At 49.4% G+C, this 19,292-nt stretch overlaps 1 protein-coding gene across 1 annotated transcript in view; it reads left to right on the top strand.

Moving 5' to 3' along the window:
- The first annotated feature begins 369 nt into the window (after positions 1–369).
- RBM19 (RNA binding motif protein 19) overlaps positions 370–19,292 on the top strand; it is a 57,390-nt gene continuing 38,467 nt past the window's right edge. The window contains exons 1-20 of the mRNA XM_010156762.1: positions 370–552; positions 1,112–1,243; positions 1,479–1,517; positions 2,034–2,247; positions 3,347–3,615; positions 4,081–4,155; positions 4,693–4,771; positions 5,496–5,567; positions 6,150–6,350; positions 7,158–7,288; positions 7,688–7,809; positions 8,534–8,630; positions 9,155–9,265; positions 9,763–9,963; positions 10,534–10,651; positions 11,068–11,225; positions 12,510–12,570; positions 14,288–14,367; positions 15,398–15,453; positions 16,611–16,727. Of these exons, the coding sequence (XP_010155064.1) occupies positions 370–552; positions 1,112–1,243; positions 1,479–1,517; positions 2,034–2,247; positions 3,347–3,615; positions 4,081–4,155; positions 4,693–4,771; positions 5,496–5,567; positions 6,150–6,350; positions 7,158–7,288; positions 7,688–7,809; positions 8,534–8,630; positions 9,155–9,265; positions 9,763–9,963; positions 10,534–10,651; positions 11,068–11,225; positions 12,510–12,570; positions 14,288–14,367; positions 15,398–15,453; positions 16,611–16,727 (2,516 nt within the window). The remainder of the gene's footprint in view (positions 553–1,111; positions 1,244–1,478; positions 1,518–2,033; positions 2,248–3,346; positions 3,616–4,080; positions 4,156–4,692; positions 4,772–5,495; positions 5,568–6,149; positions 6,351–7,157; positions 7,289–7,687; positions 7,810–8,533; positions 8,631–9,154; positions 9,266–9,762; positions 9,964–10,533; positions 10,652–11,067; positions 11,226–12,509; positions 12,571–14,287; positions 14,368–15,397; positions 15,454–16,610; positions 16,728–19,292) is intronic.

Genomic DNA, 19,292 nt, shown 5'->3' with positions numbered 1-19,292 from the left:
AGGGCGCAGGTGTGCACGGTGCTACTCTGCCGCCATCCGCGTCCCCCCTGAGCGTGTCACCCTGCCTGCGGTGCAGCTGGGGGTTGACTGGGGGGTCAGCACTGCAAGGCCCTGGGCTCCCGGGGGGCTGGGTGCACCCTTTAGCTGTGGGAGCATTGCAGACGGACATCGGGATGGGTAGTGGATTCAGGGAGGAGATGAAACAGTTTGGTAGCTGTCATGTGTCCTTTTTAATCAGCGTTGCTGCGATACGGTGGGGTTCCTACAGCACCTCAGAAGATTTCTGATATCCGATGTTTTGCTGTGGACGCTAAGCATCTCTCCTTGCATTGCTGATTGGCCTTCCTGTTGTCCTTTCTTGTTTCCCAGATGAAAGAAGATAGATTTCGGAAACTGTTTGCTGCCTTTGGCACGCTGACCGATTGTTGCTTGAAGTTCACCAAGGATGGCAAGTTCCGGAAGTTTGGCTTCATTGGCTACAAGTCTGAAGATGAAGCTCAAACGGCACTGAACCATTTCAACAGAAGTTTCATAGACACCTCCAGAGTCACAGTGAGTGATCTTTAAAAATAGCTTCTTCTGATTCTTAAACAAGTTTGTCATCAGAGATTTTGGTCATCTTAGGGGTGAGCAGTCAGGGGCCAAGAAAACCTAGAGATTGTGTCCTCTGCAGCAGAACAGTGAAGCCTGGTGCCAGGCCTCGTTGCTTGGAGCCTCAAGCAGGTGCTTGGTTCAGATGGGCTGTGTTCGTGCAGTGACTTCAGGGCTGGTTGGAACAGCAGTGTCAGGTTTTGAGCTGTCGTAACCTGCGCTTGGGAACTTGAGGTCATTTGCCATTTGAAATCATTCATCATTTGAAGTCATTCTCTTGCTGCTCTGGGCAGAGGAAGATTCATGCTGAACAGGACAACTTATTTGATTGTGCCTAAATGAGCACAGCAAACTGCTGCCCGTGTTGGAACATGTAGCCCTGTGCTTTTAAAATGAACATCTGTATGAAGTCACCTTTTCTCCTGCATGCACCCCCTCTGTCCCGTCAGGGTTACAAGCAGGGTTCCTGAGTGAGGCTTATCCAGCAGAACGTATGGTTAATTCAAGTTATTCATTTCAGGTTGAGTTGTGCAAGTCTTTTGGTGACCCTTCAAAACCCAAAGCATGGAGTAAGCACTCTCAGAAGGCCCCTGCCCCAGAAAAACAGCCTGAGAAACCTGTGGCAAGTGCAGCTCCTGCAAGCACAAAGAAAGTGAGTCTCTTGTTTTCTCCAGGGTCTCTGATGTGTGTCACTGTCTCTTCAGAGAGAAGGATAGTCTGTTGCCTGATGTGTGGAGAAGGGGACAGAGTAGCTGGGTCAGCAGGTGTTGGAGTCCTGGCATTTTTCTGCCTTAGGATCTTTGTTCCCTGTACCATTACGTTACTTGAGAAATGGTTTGGCTGTGCTTCTAATAAGCCTTTCTAAATTTTGGTTTTATTTCCCCCAGGATAAAAAGAAGAAAGATCCAAAAGAAAACTTAAAGGAGGTGAGTTGAGGTTAGATTGCAATCCCTACGCAGCTTGTCTTAGGATCAAGACCTGAATAACTCTTTTCTGTACCGCTCCCCGTGCTGTTAATACAGGCAACTCTGTGACAGTCCGATTTTGCTGTAAGAAACCATGATGTTAACAATCTCAGCACTGGGGACCAATTTTTTAATTGTCACTATGAGCACACACTGCATCCAGGACAGCCCCCTTTCAACAGTTCTGGTTTTTAACCATATGTGAGTTTTGTTATGTTTAACTTGTACATTTTTTCTCTTTTTAATGTTTTGTTTCCTTCTCTAAAGTTTTTTATCATCAGTTACACAAAGAAATAGTAGGACTGAGAGGTCTTGAGAAGACTAGCCGCTTTAAGTGCTCACCTTGTGAGTGTAGACTCTCCTCTTTGAGATTTCTTCACATTGCTGGAAATGAGATGATAGCTTGGAATTAGAACTTGTTATGGGCTCTCCTGTGTCTGTCTTAACAGCTTGTCTGCTTGGTTTCCTTTTCAACAGCTGGAAGAAGATAAGACATTCCAAGAGTTCTTGGTGGTTCACCAGAAACGGTCTCAGGTGGCCACTTGGGCTAATGACACTTTGCCAGAGGAGCCCAAGGAGAGAAAATCAAAGTCAGCAGCTGATTATCTCAACTTTGATTCAGACAGCTATGAAGAGCTGAGTGAGGAGGAGGATGGGAATAAGCCCTCTGAAGATGAGGAGGAATCTAAAGGTACTGAAAGGAGCTGTCATGACCCTTTGCTTGTCTCTGTCTCAGTGAGTGTGACAGCAGGTGGGCTCATCAGACCCAGCTTGGCGTCCTGCCTCCAAATAGAGACCCTGTAATGGGGAAGGGGGTTTCTCAAGCATGAGACTCATTGTGTGTGTTGTGGATGTATGGTTGTTTTCCCAAATATGGGGAAATGCTGTTTCTGGTATGAAGGGGATGGCATTTGTGCCTTCCCCTCGGTCCTTAAGTCAACGTCTAGGGAAGAGTAACAGGGCAAACACCTACATCTTTCCCTTAAATGCTCTCCTAGCCCACAGCTGCTCTCACCTCAGGATTTCCTGGGCTGGATGTGGTTTCTGTTTATTTAGTAACCTGTCGCTGATGTCTGTGAACTTGCCTGGTCTGCCTTTGATGCATGTTTCTGGAAATGTTGGCATGTCCTTGGGCACTGAGTTGATGGGAAGGGACAGGGTTCGGTATCTGGGATTCCGGAAGGAAAACAGTATCTAGTGGAGTAGTGGGTTAACTTAAAAGACTGAGAAATCTGGGTAGTGGTCTGGTATATGTCTTCTTAGAATCCAGTGTCTCTGCACCAGTGATGAATATGTTTTTGAAGCTTTTCTCCCTTCCTACATGGAATTTCCTTAACCTGTTCTGTTGCTTCTCATCTCTCTTTGGGTAACTAAAACGTGGGTGTGATCAGTTGATCCTTGGTGGGTGTGGAGGGGTGTTTTGGAGAAACAGCTTCCTCTGTCCTTTACCCTGCAAAACTAAGCTGAACAACTGAAACCTGCCTCTGGGCTCTGCTTGAGAAGTATTCAGTTAAAATTGAGACAAAGTACTCTGCCATGGAGTTCCTCGAGCTCCTTTCTAATTTGCGTTATACACGAACTGTTACTTTGAAAACCAGCAATCCAGACAAGTCGGTTTGGAAGTGCTGTGATCAAGTTGCTGGGCTATTCTCAAGCCTTTCCTTCCCTTGGAAAGGGTAGAAGAGAGGAAGGTGTTTCTCGTGGTTGTGTCTGTTCTCAGCTGTTACCTGGCTGAGGAGAGAGCAGCAGCATCTGTGTGCAAAACTTCTCTGGTCTCTCCTCTCTGACAGCAAAGAAAGGAGGGAAGAAGGCAGCTGCCAGCAAAGACCTCTCGGACATGGATTACCTGAAATCTAAAGTGGTGGAGCATTCTTCTTCCTCATCCAGCACCGAGGAAGAAACGGATAGTGAGGAGGCGGAAGAGGAAAGTGAGAGTGAGGAGGATTTGGGCGTTGCAGAAACCATCAGCACCCACACGGTTGAAAGGGGGGAGCAAGAAGTCCAACAAACACAGCAAGAGACACCAGCGCAGAAGAAGAAAAAAGGATCCATGCCAGAGGTATAGCTGAATTGGACTGGTGTCTTATCTAAAGCAGGAGCTTTATGGGACGGTATGTGTCTGTCAGTCACTCCAGGGATGAGCCTGAAGTCTGCAGGACTCTCCGGTACCAGCTTTCCATTAAAAATGTTTGCTGGATCCCCTCTTAGTGATGACTGAATTTCCCCCTCCAGAAAAGGGGCTTCCTAACAACTGCTGTTAGTGCCCTTTTCAAAGGCTTTTTGCTTTGTCGTGTGTCCATCTGTCTGCAGAGCTTGGGTCTTAGTAACTGGGTTTGACTATCCCAGCCAAACTTGCATCCTCACCTGGTACCTCCTGCCCAGACCGATGCAGCTGTGAGAATCTCTTGCTGTTCTCTCCCACGCTTGACCCTCCTGTTTGTGGGTCAAGACCAGCTTGTTGTGCTGTGACTTTTGCTGTTTTTTCACGCAGTTTCTTTTCATTTTCCTCCACCCTTCTGTCCAGAAACAAGGCAGCTCAGCAGAAGCTAGCACTCCACATACAGTGAAACTTCGTGGTGTCCCCTCGAACGTCACCGAGGTAAGCTTGGTTACTGAGCCGGGAATGGAGGCTCAAGGGTGCTCAGTGTGTAACTCAGCGTGGTATTTGCAGAGGCTTCTGTCTTCACTTACAGAGCTGTTTTGAGGGTTGTATGGGCTGTCAGGGAAACTTTGGCACTGGCTTTGGGCAGAGATGTTGTACGTAGCGACAGGACAAGGGGTGACAGGCTTAAACTGAAAGAGGGAAGATTTAGATTGATGTAAGGAAGAAATTCTTTCTGGAGAGGGTGGTGAGGCACTGGGACAGGTTGCCCAGAGAAGCTGGGGATGTCCCATCCCTGGAAGTGTTCAGGGCCAGGCTGGATGAGCCTTTGAGCAACCTGGTCTAGTGGAGGGTGTCCTTGCCCATGGCAGAGTGTGGAACTAGATGGTCTTTAAGGTCCCATCCATTCCCAACCTTTCTGTGATTCCATGTTGCATGTAGTGTTCTTATAGTCTATATAAAAAAATGTAAGTCTAAAACCTGCTGTTTCCTGTACCCGAGGACTTGTTTAAACCATTATAATTCTTCCTGCAGCAAAAGATTCGTGAATTCTTCTTGCCTCTGAAGCCAGTGGCAGTCCGGATGGGAAAAAATGCCCCGGGGAAAACTAAAGGTAATGTGCATATGTGGAAGGGAAGTGGGATCTATGTGTTAGATGACCTCTGTCACACCTCTGTTCTCTTCATCTGCAAGTCCAAATTGCTGGCTCGTGTCCCGATTCTTACAGACCTTCCTGTGACTTTGCAGCTCACCTGCCCTAGTTGCTGTCCGTAGGATGCTGTGGGCGGAGTAATGTTGGCTGTGCTCCCTTAGGAATAGCAGCAGGAGCCTTTTCTTTTATCTGCCTCCGGAACTTCCCAATCCGTGCCAAGGAAAGTTTTTTTCCTCTGGGATAGCTGTAGCAGCACCCAGGGACTGAGACCTCTGTGTATTGCCTGCAGAGCAGTCTTTAGCCAAGATGGGTCTCCTGACAGGCTGCTGCTACTGGAGGAACCCATTGGAAAGAGGGTGGAGCTGGCAGGGGGCTTTGCTGTGTGCTGTTGTCCTTTCATAGCCTGACAGCAGATGCACCTTTTATTTGCTCTTGGAGACACCTGTGAAAGGCTACTTCAGCTGTTAAGTTGGGCTTCCTGGGTTTGAATGTAGAGAATAAGCTTTGAAAAGGCAGAATTCCCATCTGATGTGGCCATTTTCAGGCTGGATTGGAACTTTAATGGGAGCTGAATGCTTTATCTATAGGAATCTATATTAAAGAAAGCCTAATTCACCCTTAATTAGCCAATTAGTGGTTGTGTGTTCCCCACATGGTGCTCAGTTGAACCTTTCCTTCTCCCAAGGTTATATCTTTGTTGACTTGAAGAGTGAAGCAGAAGTGCAGAGGGCCTTGAAGCGGAAAAAAGAATACCTAGGTAAGGGCTGTTTGTTCCTTGGTGCTCTGGCTGCTCTCGATGGCAGGGTGCTCAGCTGCTGAAGTGTTCACTGCAGAAGCGTCTCCCGTTGTTTTAGTTTTTCCCAGGCAGATGGTGGGGGTGGTTTCCTCCACTCAGCTAACGTGGGATAAACCAGGTGCCGTGTCAGGAGCAGCATAGAATTGACAAGTGACTGAGCTGTGCATCTTGCTCTTTGGCCCTCACGTGCTTGAAGTGTGTCTCGCTCTTTGTGTAAAAATGATACTGTTTAAATCCGGTTGGGATAGCGCAGAAGTTTTGTACAAACGATTCTGTAAGCCTGTGTTTGAAACCCGTTCTTGGCCTAGCCCTTAGTGAAACTACTAGAACTTTATGTGCAAAAGTCATTTGCAGAATGGGGGTATCCGTGTGGAAACCTGTGGCACGGGCAGAAAGCCTGGAGCTTTGAGAGGTCTGCTCAAAGCTTGTGGAATTGCAGTTGCTTGTGTCACTGCTGCAAGCCTGGGCTCTTTGCACATTGGCATTGATTTCCCATGGCCTTGGGAAGCAACTAATGTGCTTCTGTGTGTGTTTGGGGATCAGGTGGACGATGCGTTGAGGTATTCCGATGTGGGAATGTCCCAAAAGAAACTGTTACAGCAAAACCTGATAACCAGCCCTGGCAAAGAAGGAAGAGGGACGATGAGGAAGAAGAGGACTTGGCTGAATCAGGGAGACTCTTTGTCAGAAATCTTCCCTTTACTAGCACTGAGGAGGACTTGGAGAAGATCTTTTCCAAGTACGGTAAGTGTTTGCTGTGGGACTGGGACTTGCAGGGCTGCATCCTTCCTTCGTGAACACCGAGGTTTTCTTGCTGGGTGTGAATGGCCAAAGCTCCGTGTCCCACACCTCCCAGATACGGGCTGACTCCCATCATCTTTATTGCCTGGCGTGGTCATGTGTGGCTGCTCGGCTTTGGACCCGGTGCTGGCTCCTTCGCTCGCGTCGTGTGCAGCTGCGTGCATCTGCCCTCCTCCCTCTCGTTGCGTCTCTGATGCAACTGTAAAAGTTTTTGCCAGTCAGCTTAGGCTCTGAATCCTGGTGGGATGATGATGGGGAGAAGATAACCAACAGCACCTGCTGCACGAAATACTGATCACGCCAGAGGTTTCTAGGTGCTGTAAGAGGTGAATCACTGAGATGGTCATGTTTGACGTGTCAGGTGGGAGCTTCAAGCTTCTCGAGTTGAACAAATTAAAGGTTTTATTGGCATTAGAGCGTCCAGGTGGGGTGGGGAGAGAGGGTTATGTTGTGGAAATCTTTATACCTGACTGCAGCTAAGTGCAGCTGCTCAGCTCTTGCCTGGTTTGTGTCGCGAGTCAAAGCCCTGTGAGCTGCCTCACAGTGCGTGACCGGACTTGGGGTGCTTTTGCTGGGCCTGCCTTGTCAGTCTGCAGCCAGGCTGGAGGCTCACTGCATGCACTCTGCAATATCCAGAGCTGCTCTGCCCTCCTTGGCTCCCCTCCTCATTGGCGTTGGGCAGGAGGTGCCAGTTGGGAGCATGTGGTGGCTGTGCGAGGACGTGTCACGGCAAAGCCTTGTCTTTTACAGGACCCCTCTCGGAGATCCATTTCCCTATAGACAGACTGACCAAGAAACCCAAAGGGTTTGCTTTCATCACCTATATGATTCCCGAGCACGCGGTGAAGGCCTACGCAGAAATGGATGGACAAGTGTTCCAGGTACGGTGACTGATGGTTTTCCTGTGCTGTTGGACTGCACCTCATGGGAATGTTTGTTAGTAAGGTGGCCAAGTATTTGCTTCTGTGTTTTGACGAAGAGGTTGAGTCTCTTCTGCCTTGCTCTGTGGGAACACAGTCGCTTTTGGTAGCGCAGCCTGGTTTGAACAGCCTCGCAGGTACCAAAATCTGAGCTAGAGGTGGAGGAGGAGCAGTCTCTCACACTGTGTGGCTAATCTGACTTGCAGTAACATGTCCTTTGGGGAGGAAGGTTCCCTCCTTCCACCCAGGCTGCTTGACTAGGAAAGGTGCCAGAAAATTTCCTCCACTCATGAACTTCTGTGGGTTATATCAGAGCTGCTGGACCTCTTCCTTTCTGGACCTCTTCTTCCTTTCTTCTAGGGTAGAATGATGCATCTTTTACCGTCTACAATCAAAAAGGAAAAAATTGAAGATGCAGACACAGAAGAGTCTTCCTCCTACAAAAAGCAGAAAGAGGCCAAGGACAAAGCCAACAGTGCCAGGTACATAGGTGTCTTGTAGCAGGGCAGGATAACACAACCTGCCGAACTCTCAAGTGGCAGGGATGCATGTGGGGTCTTTGCAGAGCTGTACAGACTACCAGGGTCAGTGAAGCATTAGCTCTGCAGCTTTCTGTCTCCCTTATTTCCTACCTGCTTGATTCCTTTTTCCAAGTAGCCTGGTAATTCAACAAGCAGCAGAAATTGAGAGAAACCTGGTTTTCAGTAGCTTTTCATATGAGTTTGTCTGATGAAAGTCGGCCTGATGCTGTAATTCTTTAGGGTAGTGGTTTCAGATCAGTTGGGTCTTTCTCCTTTATGGGCCACCTGTATTTATAAAACTTGTAGGAACTCTACCATGGCAGATACTTTCAGACTTGAAGGGAATGCAGCCTTACTCCTGTGGGCTTTGTGCTCTTAGTTATGAGTTACAAAAACAAATGTTAGAAATGAGTTACAAAAACAGTGTTCCTCTGAGCCAATATCTGCTGTCACTGCAGAGCAGTGACCTCTGAAGCTACCTGCACTTCTGCCTTCCTGATGCCTCTCCAGTCACACTTCCCTCATCCTGACCCATGTCTAAGGATCCTTTACCCTTCTTTCCCTCTAGCTTCTCATCCTGACTGCTAATGGTGACATTCAAAGCTATTTTTTCTCAGGACCATCAGATAGAGAGACACCAGTGGAAGAAAGGACTGTGTGACCTGGCTCTTCTTTCTCTTTCTAGCTCTCACAACTGGAACACGTTGTTTGTGGGGACAAACGCTGTGGCTGATGCCATTGCTCAGAAGTACAATGCTTCCAAAAGCCAAGTGCTGGATCATGTGAGTTGGGCTGTTGATTAGCTGGACTGGGAGATCGTTTTCTTGTCTGTTTCCTCCTGTCCAGGAGCTGCCTGGTCGTCCTGGGCAACGATAACCTCTGTGTATCCACCAACACCACACAGGATGAGAGATCTGTGGTGCTGTAGCCTCTCTGTGGGATCTGAGCCTAACAATCCCTTTGTCACTGGAAAACAAAGTCACACTCCCAGCTCCCCCACCAGCTCTGCTTTTCTGTGACTGAATTTTGCATTTCTACGTTACTAGTTGTTGGGAATTTGCACCCTAAAGCTCAGATCCTTCCTGGAAACTTCATTTTGCCTTGGGTAGCATTCTGATTCTAACAGCAACTTGTAGCAGCTTCACAGGAGCTGGAGCGTTTTACCTTCAAGCTCTCTGCCAAATTCCTCTTGCATCGGCTTGTAAGAGCCACAGGAACAACAGGTCCCCAGCATCTTCCTGGATTAGGGTTTTTGCTTCCCTCTTTTGAGCTTTGTCACCTTGTCAACTGATGTTCTTGCCTGCAGGAGACTAAAGACAGCATTGCAGTGAGGGTTGCTCTGGGAGAAACCGAGCTGGTCCAGGAGATTCGCCGGTTCCTTATTGAAAACGGAGTCAGCCTGGATGCCTTCAGTCAGGTGAGATGCCCAGCTAAAGGCAGTGGCGTGGACATACCTCTTCGGTATGATGGCCTGGCCCTATCGTCCTCAGTGCTCTGTGAAATTAGGAATTAAATCCACAGCATCATGCAGGATTGAACCCTTATGTGGGTTAGGAAATGTTCTGTCATTTGAAAACGCAACTGCCCTCAAGATGATTCAAATGCATAGTGTGATGGCTTCCAGTATGAGGGTCAGCTTGCTGTAGGCAGAGGAGCAGTCCTGGGTCTATGCCAGGGTAGATCTGGAGCTGACACCTCCATAGCCGAGCATTTGTGGAACAAGGAGGTTGTTTTGGGGTGTGGATCTTACAGGAAGTGTTTTCTAAATGACTGTTGGCCCCCTTGAATCCTAGAATGGGGTGACATGGAGTGAGAGAATGTGGCATGTTGGATCCAAAATCTTCAGTTAGCGAGATACTGTGTTTTGCTCTACTAAATCCAGTCTCCCCTTTCTTCTTACACCGAACACGGCAGGCTGCTGGTGAGCGCAGTAAAACAGTGATCCTGGTAAAGAACCTCCCTGCCAGCACGAGCGTAGCGGAGCTGGAGGACGTCTTCGGCAAACACGGCAGCCTGGGCCGGGTGCTGCTGCCGGAAGGAGGCATCACGGCTATCGTGGAGTTCCTGGAGCCAACCGAGGCCAAGCAGGCATTCACCAAGCTGGCCTACTCCAAGGTGAGTGTGGTGAGGGGCAGGCAGCTGCCTGGAGGGTGCAGGTCTTGGCTAACTGTGAGGCTGCAGAAAGGAGTGCTTGCTAAAATGTGAAGGGCTTTTGAGGGCAGTGGATTATCCCAGAGCCAATGCTCTTACTTTCTGTCTCGGATTTAGGGAGATGCCCACTGCATCCTGCGCAGCAGTGGCTGAGTAGGGCTCTCAGTCTGCAGAAGCAGCTGGAGGAGGGGGCTGTGACACAGCTGTGAAAGCCTGGGTGGTCCGGAGGGGGTTTCTTTGACCTCTCGCAATACAGGAACGTGGTACTGAAGCCTGGAGCTCCCTTGGAGGTCCTTTCCCTAGTTGTGACCCTGCACTTTAACCTCTGGATGTCACATGGTAGACGGTGGTCCTGTGTGAGGTTGGGTACAGACTCTCCTCTGGTGAGAGTTGAGCCGGCTGAAAACATTGCTCAACTTTTCCACTGCTCTTCTCCCTAACAGAATGTTTGAGGGGAAGATAAACCCGAGAGCAGAGCTTTTCCTTCAGGCCTCACCCTCCATTCTTCATGTATCTCCCATGCTCTATTTACAGTTTCATTCTGTGCCGTTATATCTGGAATGGGCTCCAATGGGTGTCTTCTTCAGCCCAGCCCCTCAGAAAAAACACCCTGAAGCCTCAGAAAAAGAGGGCAAAGCAAGGCCAGAACCTGGTAAGAGCTTTGACTTTGGGACAGAGGTATCTCTGGTTTCTCCACTCCTTTATGTCTAAAGCAGCAACACTGATATTCCTGACCCTTTGGTGATGGAACACGCTAAATCACTGCTCTGTGGCATATTGATCACACCACACAAACCTTCTGCTTGTTCCTCACCGCCTGGATGAGATGTGGGCAGTGATGTGTGGCTCGTGGTGCACTGGTCCAGTTTGGACTGAGCTAACATGAGCTCTGGGAAGAGATCTTTGATCCAGTCTGGTCTTGGCAGCAGCTGTAGGGAGAGCAGTGGCTGTTCCCTGTAAGCTGGGCCCGACCCCCAGGCATGTGGGCGGTTGTGTGCTGTACAAGGACACTGTCCCAAAATTTGGCTTGGTTACATCTTACCAGGTTGGGCTTACTCTTTGTTTCAGGTGATGACACTGACACAGCTACAAAGGGCTCAGAGGAAACAGCAGCACAGGAAGAGGAGGAGGAAGAAGAGGAGGAGGAGGAAGAAGAGAGCATTCCTGGGTGTACCTTGTTCATCAAAAACCTGAACTTTGCCACCACAGAAGACACTCTGAAGGAGGTGAGCCATAAACGAGGAGGGGGGATTGGGTTTTGCTTAGCATGGTCTGCTCAGATGGAGCAGGAAGGGGTTAATTGTGTGGCTGAGGGCTGTACTGAGATGCCTGACGGAGTCAAGCCCTCACTCCCAGAATGTGCTCTACTCTGCTGAACAGGCAAGGGGCAAACTGTTCTCCATCTCTGTGTTGAGGATAAAGTGTTTAAAGGAGTTAAATTGCAGCCAGTATGACCTAATGGGAGATGAAGGAGCACTGGATTGTACTGGGACTGGGAACCTCTGGTTTGGAGTATCAGGCATCAGTTCAGACAAACGCATCTGAAACAGTTTTGATGGGGTTTGATTCCACCTCAGGACAGGTGGAGGCAGTAAGAAGTCTTTTAAGACTCTCATTTCCCATGCTGTCTGTGATGCTTCTCCTTGGGACAAGTGCTTGTGCAGCTGTGATGCTGCTCTGTGTGTTCAGGCAGTGAAGAAATCCTTGGTGGTTTCACCAGGATGTGCTTTTCATCTGAGCTTCTACCAACAACGACCTGTCTGTGCCTCACCTCAGCAAAACAACTGGGAGAGATCGTAGCATTTCTGAAGCCGTGTGGGGTAGTAATAGCAAAATAGGGAAAAGCAACGGGGAGCTCCCATCTCTGCTACTCAGCGTAGCCATGTGAAAAGCCACGTTTCGTGGCCCAGGAGTGTTGGTGCGATGTCACTCCATCCTGGACCCGTGCTCCTTCACCTTGGGGCTGCGGTACTAGTGGCCACCTTGGTCCAGTTGGGTCTGGGGACAAATGTAAATATTCAGAGGCAGACTGGGACTTGTCCCCTCTTCTTTTAAAACTGTCCAGCTACAGTTTTATGAAGGAGTTGAACAGCTGGCTTGTCAGCATAGGGCAGCCCCTGCTGCCCTGCATGGCTTTGGGAGGAGCCATATTCCAGGGGCATCACAGGAGTCACCCACCACTAAGGTTCCTTCCCTGGGTGTGAGGGCATCTTGTGATCCATAGTGTTCCTCCAGAGCCATCCTAGATCCCTGTGCGCTTTCTGAGCAGTGCTGGGAGGATTTCTGGGAATGCATGGATGGATTTCTTTACAAGAGAATGCACGTGTGGGGGTGTGTTTGTACAGAAATAAGTTTGCAAGGCGCAGCTGCACTGACCGCTTGTCAGGCGTGCGCTGGGCAGAGCTGGGCCTGCGAGCCGGTGCTCCTGGCTCTGGAAGAGGGCCATATTGTCACTCGAGTTGTGAGCCTGCGACAAAAGGAACTGAATCACGTGTCCAAATTCCTTGCAGACGTTCTCCAAAGTGGGAGCTGTGAAGAGCTGCACGATATCCAAGAAGAAAGACAAAGCAGGTACTCTAGACGTTGCTGTTCAATTCCTTCCCTCGGCTGGTTGCTGAGGGCTCAGGTGTGGCAGTGCTTTAGCATTCAGGAGGCTGAGCATTTGTGTTCTTGTTGGCAAAATCCTTAATGTTTCTAGAAGTGTGCCTGTTGAAATGGCTAAAAACAGCAGCCAAAACTACCCTGGGCTTCAGTCTAGAAGGTTAAGCTCAATTATGGGATTTGTGGAGACGCAGGTTTCTCTTGAGATGAGGACAGAGAAGCCGACTCCTTCAGGCTCAGAGAAGAGAGCAGGATGCAAGTTGAAAGGAACTGGTGCCCTGCGATGATTAAACCTGCCCACAATGTGCTGTACCCACGATCTTCAAGGATGCCTGGCTGAATGCTGTGCCAAGTGGGCTTCGTTTGCCTTCTGCCTGCCCCATGCGAACATGGCAGGCTGCAGTGACGAGCGGTTATGCCTCTTGCTTTGACTGTACTCGCTGTCTGGGCGGTTGGACGGAGAAGACTTCGTTTAAGGCAGGTGCTGGCTAGATGGGCTGCATCATCTTGCTGAATTTCAGGCTAGGGAGTTGCACAGCTTTGCGGGATTTTGCCCGAACAGGGCTCTTGTAGCATGGGATGCTTGAAAACTCGGATCCACTGAAAGAAAAAGAAATAAAGCAAACCCTTCAGTACTGCTCACGTGTCTGGCTGCAGGCGTGCTGCAGACAACGTCTGAGCCTAGGCCGATCTCGTATCGCCTGCCAAAGCGATCCCTTCTGTCACTGTGGGACAATCTCTACAGCCTGCTACCATTGATGTTTTGAAGGTGGAAACTGGGTGTTACAGTTTTGCTTGTGGATTCTTCCTTTCCTCACCCAGCCTTATTTATGGCTCAGTGTGTTCCTTAGGAGTGTGGCGTGATGGTGAGCGCTGCAAACCTCTGCTGTGCAGGGCAGTGTAATAGATGTCTCCTCCTTTGGCACGGAACCAGCAGCTGCCTGCCCAGGTTTATAGAAGTGCTTGCTCCTTTTGTGCCTTGGAGAGCTCTAAGGTGCTTTGTCTCTCAAAAGAAACGCGAGGCTTGGTGATGACAGGGAGTGCAGCACGTGGCAGCTCAAAGTGGAACAGAACCCAAATGCTCAGCTCCCAACAGTGGTCAGTAACTGACTGCTTGGCGAGTGTTGGCCAACATGAATTTCTGAAGGGGTCATACGTTGGAAGTGTCTCTTCTGGGGACCAAACTGCAACCTGCCTGTTGCTGTCTTGCAACAAAAGTCACATTTATTTCTGGGTAGTTGGCAAACTTTCCAAATGAAGGTCTCATTTCCCTCGTGAGGAAACAGTCCTGTGCATAACAAATGGTGTGTCCGTAAGGGATCGCTTAGCCTGACTGGCCGGCAGCTGTTTTGTAGGCCTTAGTGTTTTATTTAAGGAGGTTGCACTGAAATTATGCAAAGCCAAAAGTCTGTTTTGTGTGCAACGTTGGTTTTCTGCTCTTTGGCATCGGCACCGAAACAGGCTGTTCTACAGCATCGTGTTGCTCAAAACAAATCAAAAAAAGTAAGGGGCACTCATGAGGAGTGTCAGAGTCTGGGCAAGGGCAGGCTGGCCTTTTGTCTGGGGTTTTAGTTTTTGTTCCCCCCCAGTTTTGTCAATCAGTGCTTTCTTCTGGTTTGTTTTTAAATGTGCTTGATGTCATCGCTGTTTCTTGCTAGCTTAACGAGTCCCCTTTCTCCTCTGACAGGCACTTTGCTGTCAATGGGCTTTGGATTTGTGGAGTACAAGAAGCCAGAGAGTGCCCAGAAAGCCCTGCGCCGGCTCCAGGTGAGCTTAAGCACTGTCGCTCCAGATTCCTTTCCAGAGGAAAGGTTTGGGTGAACTGTGAGGTTCCAAATGTACCAAGGATGTCATTGCTATGAGTTAACTGCTCAGGTGGAGAAGCCTGTAAAGTGGGTCATGTTTGTGAGGAAAGAGGGTACATGAAGGGACAAAATCTCATGCAGAAGAGGTGTTTCCTAGCACTTATCCAATGTGGAGGTGGCAGAAAATGTGCCACAATATGATGTAATGAGTTTATTCTGCAAGGTTCCCTTGGCAGAGATGACCCAGGCCCCTACTCACAATGAGAACAAATTCTGCTGAGTATTTAGTGCAGCAGAGTTCAGCTCTACCCTCTGTGAACCTGCCATTGCTTAAGGGCCTTTTGGCCTCCTGCCTTCCCCCTGAGGCCTGCCACAGGGTTTGGCTGCACTCCGTTCTTTGAAAGGCAGAATCCTGGGGAAGAGAAAAAGCAGGAAAATGGGTATTTTGTGGAGAAAGGGGGGCAGCAGGGCTCCAGGATCCTGGTGCAGTGCCTTTGCATGGCATATGCCCTGTCAGGGCTGATAAGACTGCTTGCTTTCGGTGCTGAACTGCAGGAAATCCTTTGAGGTGCAGGAAGCATGAGACAGGAAACTTTCTTGCTGTATTGGCTGCTGATGGCCAGTGAGACATCCTTGGCTCACTCCAGAACTAATAGTAAGACGGTCACTGCCTTGAAGAGTTTTCAGTCTAGAGGGAGAGGAAACCGTAGCCCAGGGCAGTGAAGTGGCTCATCTTTGCCAGTTTAGTGTCAGCGCTGAGGCTGATAGACTGCCAGATCAGGGATGTTGGCTGCTGCTACAGTCAGTCAGGCTGTCTCCAACCTCCTAGCAGAAGCCTTGCCTTGCATGAATGGCGTTCAACGGAGACTTTGGCAGGGAGAAGGGGAAGAATAGACGGGAAAGAGCGAGATGTGAAATGCTGTGCTTGTATCCTGGAAACTTGGAAGTTGTTGTGGCTTTCATTGTTGTTGTTTCTTTGTTTCAACTTCTAGGGCTGCTCCGTAGACGGCCATAAGCTGGAAGTGAAAATCTCGGAGAGAGCTATCAGGTAAAGCTGATGTTTCACGGGGTTACGTGTAAGCTGCAGGACTGCAGCTTCATTTCTTACCCAGCATCTCTGCATCACGAGGGCGTGATCGGTAGTGCTCTGCCTGTTGAACACATCGTTGGGCTTTACTCAGAGTGGCTTTAGTCAGTCTCACTTGAAAAAAAAAGAATAGTTGATGCAAAGGTCTTTGCTCACTAAATGACACATTTCCAGTTAAAATCCCTGAGCAGCATACATTGGCGGGTCACCAAAACTGAGCCCAGAGCGAGAAGCAGGCACTTGAGTTTCCTTCCACACCCAAGGAGAACACTCCTCTAAAATCCCTGCTTTTTAGGGTTTCCTTCTGCATTTTTATTCAGTATAGAATGGTCTGAGTACAAAGGTGAAAACTGACCCAGATGTTTGAAGGTGAACATTGGCGCCTAAAAACTGCCCTGTGTGCGCTTTAGAAACCCGACTGCAGAAAGTATCTCTTAAATGTCAAAATTGGTTTGAAAATCTGGTGCCTGAGGACCAGAAGCGGGCTGACAGCTACCTGGCTGCACTTTGTATTTCAATTCTAATAAACCGTTTTCATCCGTTGGGATTGTTAAAATCCCTTCAGGAGGTATCCAGCTTACAAGGCGGAATGCTCTGCTTCACGAAATAAGCCGCCCTGTTTTGTGTTAGGTAAAGGCTCACCTGGCCCAAATGCAATACAATTCTGACGTTTAAAAAATATTGTTAATAATCTGTTCTTGAAATTAACTTGCTATTTTCTAAGCCAGTAAGAAAAAGAATCAAAATTGGATTATGTTAAGCTAATTTTTTTTTTTAATCTATCAAGTCATATGTTCTCCTGACAGTTGAATAGACAAGGTTTGATGTCACAACAGAATTTAGTGGCAAATGTGAGTCCTGGCTGGCTGCCTCACCTTGCCTGTGGTGGCAGTCAGCAAGCTGGAAACTTTGATTTTCAGAGGTAGGATTAAAATCTCTTCTATTCCTCCTTTCTCCATGTACTGTGTGAAATTGCCGTTGTCGCCATTAAGGTGCCAGCGAGGATGTCGGTGTGAGCCAGCTGGCTGGTTTCTCTGCATCCTTAGTTTGGGAAGAGCCAGAGTGCACTGGGTGTTGTGCTGCACAATGATCCTCACCCGCCCTCTCTGGCTTCCTAGGCCCGCTGTGAAATCGTCCCGGAAGAAACAAACCATCAAGAAGCAGACGTCTTCCAAGATCTTGGTCCGAAACATCCCGTTCCAGGCCACTGTCAGGGAAATCAGGGAGCTCTTCAGGTAGGAAAGCACTTTTTGTCGGGCCTGTGCGGTGCTCCAGGCTGGAGCTGGTGTCGTTTTTCATGCGGTATCTTGCTGTTGGATTGTAAATACGTTGAGTTTTGTTTGCTTTGTGGAAACAAACCAGCCTTGATCGCATAAGCCAGCATTCTGGCCAGAACCACTGTGAGCTGTCGGACATGGTGGCCCGTGGCTCTGCAGCAGGTACCGTGGAGCTCGGCGGTCTCCCCGCCTGTGCAGTAAATGCCATGTAGCGCTGGGAGTTTGGTTTTCCTCTTGCCTGGAAGGTGTGCAGCAGCTTTCCTGGGGCTCAGCACACCAGGAGCACCGAGAGCCGCTGCAGGCAGCTGGTGTGTAAGATTTTAGCTGGCTCCCTCCTCCACCTGTCCTGCCCACAGGATGGTGTAGCTCCTTCCCAAGACATAGGGAGCACTTACATCTTGCTTTCCTTTCCACGAGTGTGTTGCTGTGTGTGCCTCATGTACGGGGTGGGGTGTTGCCCCACGGTCGGCAGCCCTGTATCTGTGCCTGTCATTCCCTCTCTGGCAAGAAATACCTCATCAGCTGTGAGACCTGCCTGGGATAGTGCTCCACAGTGAATAGGGATTTTGGGATCCTGGCCTGCGTTCTTCTGTGTGCTGGCTGATCTCTGTTTTCTTTCTATCCTCAGCCTTCTGTGCAGTGACTTATTAAACCCTGTAACGCATCCCAAAAAGGGAGTGAAACTTGGTGGAATACAGCATACGGCTTTTTTTCTGCTCCCAGGATGAGAATCTTTTACTCACTGACTCAGGCCGTGGTCCCTGCTCCGTTGCTGGCTTGCAGAGGGAATTTGGGGGAATTGATGTGCGGTTCTGCCCATCAGTTTTTCCTGTCTGCAAAATAAGGGTGATAGCTCAGAGGGCACGGCGAAGTACCGGATGGTTTTTCTGTGTGGGTCTGTGCACAGAAGACAGGCGCTCTGCTCTAGTCGGGTCTGTGGCCTTCCTTTCCGAAGGGATTGAGTTGAGGAATTGCTTAACCCTTTGAACCTGCCCAGACCACACAGTGAAAGCTGCCTTGCCAGGAGCCACGGGGCAGTGATTTGTCGTTTCTCTTGGGTGCGGGGGACAAGACGCGTTTCCCCATACGCGGTGGGCTCTCCCTCCTTCGTTAGCATGCAATGTTCTCCTGGCTGGACCGCAGGGAAGGACAGTGGTTCCTGCCCGGCTGGTGGTCAGCCGTGTTCTTGCAGGCTGTAAGGGGGTGAGGAACAAGCTGTGCGTTGCAGCACTGCCGCAGGGTGAGCTCTGGGGCTTCACCTGGAGGCAAACCATGACTTGGCTCTTGGACACGCGTGGCTGGAAGCGTGACGGTAGGCACCACGTGAAGGTCCTTGTAGAAGAGCAAAAGGTTTTTCTTGCTTGTGCTGTGCAGCCTGGGTGATTTCGCTCCAGTGAGGCCCTACCGAAAGAGGGAGAAAAACCTGGACCTCCAGTTACTGTGCTGGGTTTTCTTAGCGTGTGGGACACTCAGCACTGCGCGGCTGCAGAAGTGACCTTCGTAAAGCCGGAGCGAACAAAGCCCAGGAGATCTATTTGCCTTCGAGGGCCCTGGGTTAAGTTCAAGGAGCTGGGAGGCTTATGTATATCACGAGTGGAGACTGCTGGGGGTTTTTTTGGTATGTTTTTTTTCCTCCTGTCTTGTCTGGCACCTTAGTGCTGTGGAGAGGAGCAGTCTGATTAATATTGCAAGGAACATGCAGCTTCTAGCCACGTGCACTGTTGACAGCATTCTCAGAGTGATGCGTGAACATCCGTTTCATTTACCTAGGATATTCAGAGATGTGCTTTTTATCCTCAGAACAAAAGCCAGCGGCTTGGGGGGGACCCACAATCCTCCCTCCACCCCTGCCATCCCTCCTTCCCTTCAGAGTGGCTAAAACCGAGCACGACGGAGCGCTACTAAACACTTCATCCTCCTAGATTGCTTTTTTTCGTGGGTTTAAATCAGATGCCTTTGCTCTGGAGCTTTTAGCTCTTTCTGCATTTAGGAACCTGTCTTATTTGTATTGTGTTATTTATTTATTTGAAATTGCCAGCGATGGCTTGGCAGCGCAGGTGTCACGGGCAGAGGGGCTGCAGGGGGCACTCTTAGCCTGCCCAGCAAAGGCTGGCTGGGGACCACCGTGCTGGGGACCGCCAGCTTGGGGACCACCGGGCCACCCTGCCAGGCATTGCCGTGCAGGGCAGCAGCCCCCGGCCCACAGAGGTGGGAGGCTCTGCGGGGCAAGCATCTCTTCTATTGTTTCACATGCTCAAAAGCCACTTTCCAGCCCTGCAGCTGATGTTGCCTCCCGACCTGCTTCCTTCTGTGCTTGGTGTTTATTCTTTTCTCAGTTGCCTGGGCAGGAGAAAAATAAATAAATATATACACACACTACATCCATCTATCTATCTATCTAATATGTAGTATATAGATTACCCCAGACAAATTGATATTCTCCAAATATATATATATATATTGCCCCAAACAAATATTTCCATGTTTTGAGCTTTATCCAGGAGCTGTGTCTTCCTTTTTAAA

Source organism: Eurypyga helias, unplaced genomic scaffold, assembly GCF_000690775.1.
Source record: "Eurypyga helias isolate BGI_N326 unplaced genomic scaffold, ASM69077v1 scaffold9650, whole genome shotgun sequence".
Classification (NCBI taxonomy): domain Eukaryota; kingdom Metazoa; phylum Chordata; class Aves; order Eurypygiformes; family Eurypygidae; genus Eurypyga; species Eurypyga helias.
The sequence above is the reverse complement of the archived record's forward strand: the minus strand, read 5'-3'. Positions and strand labels throughout refer to the sequence as shown.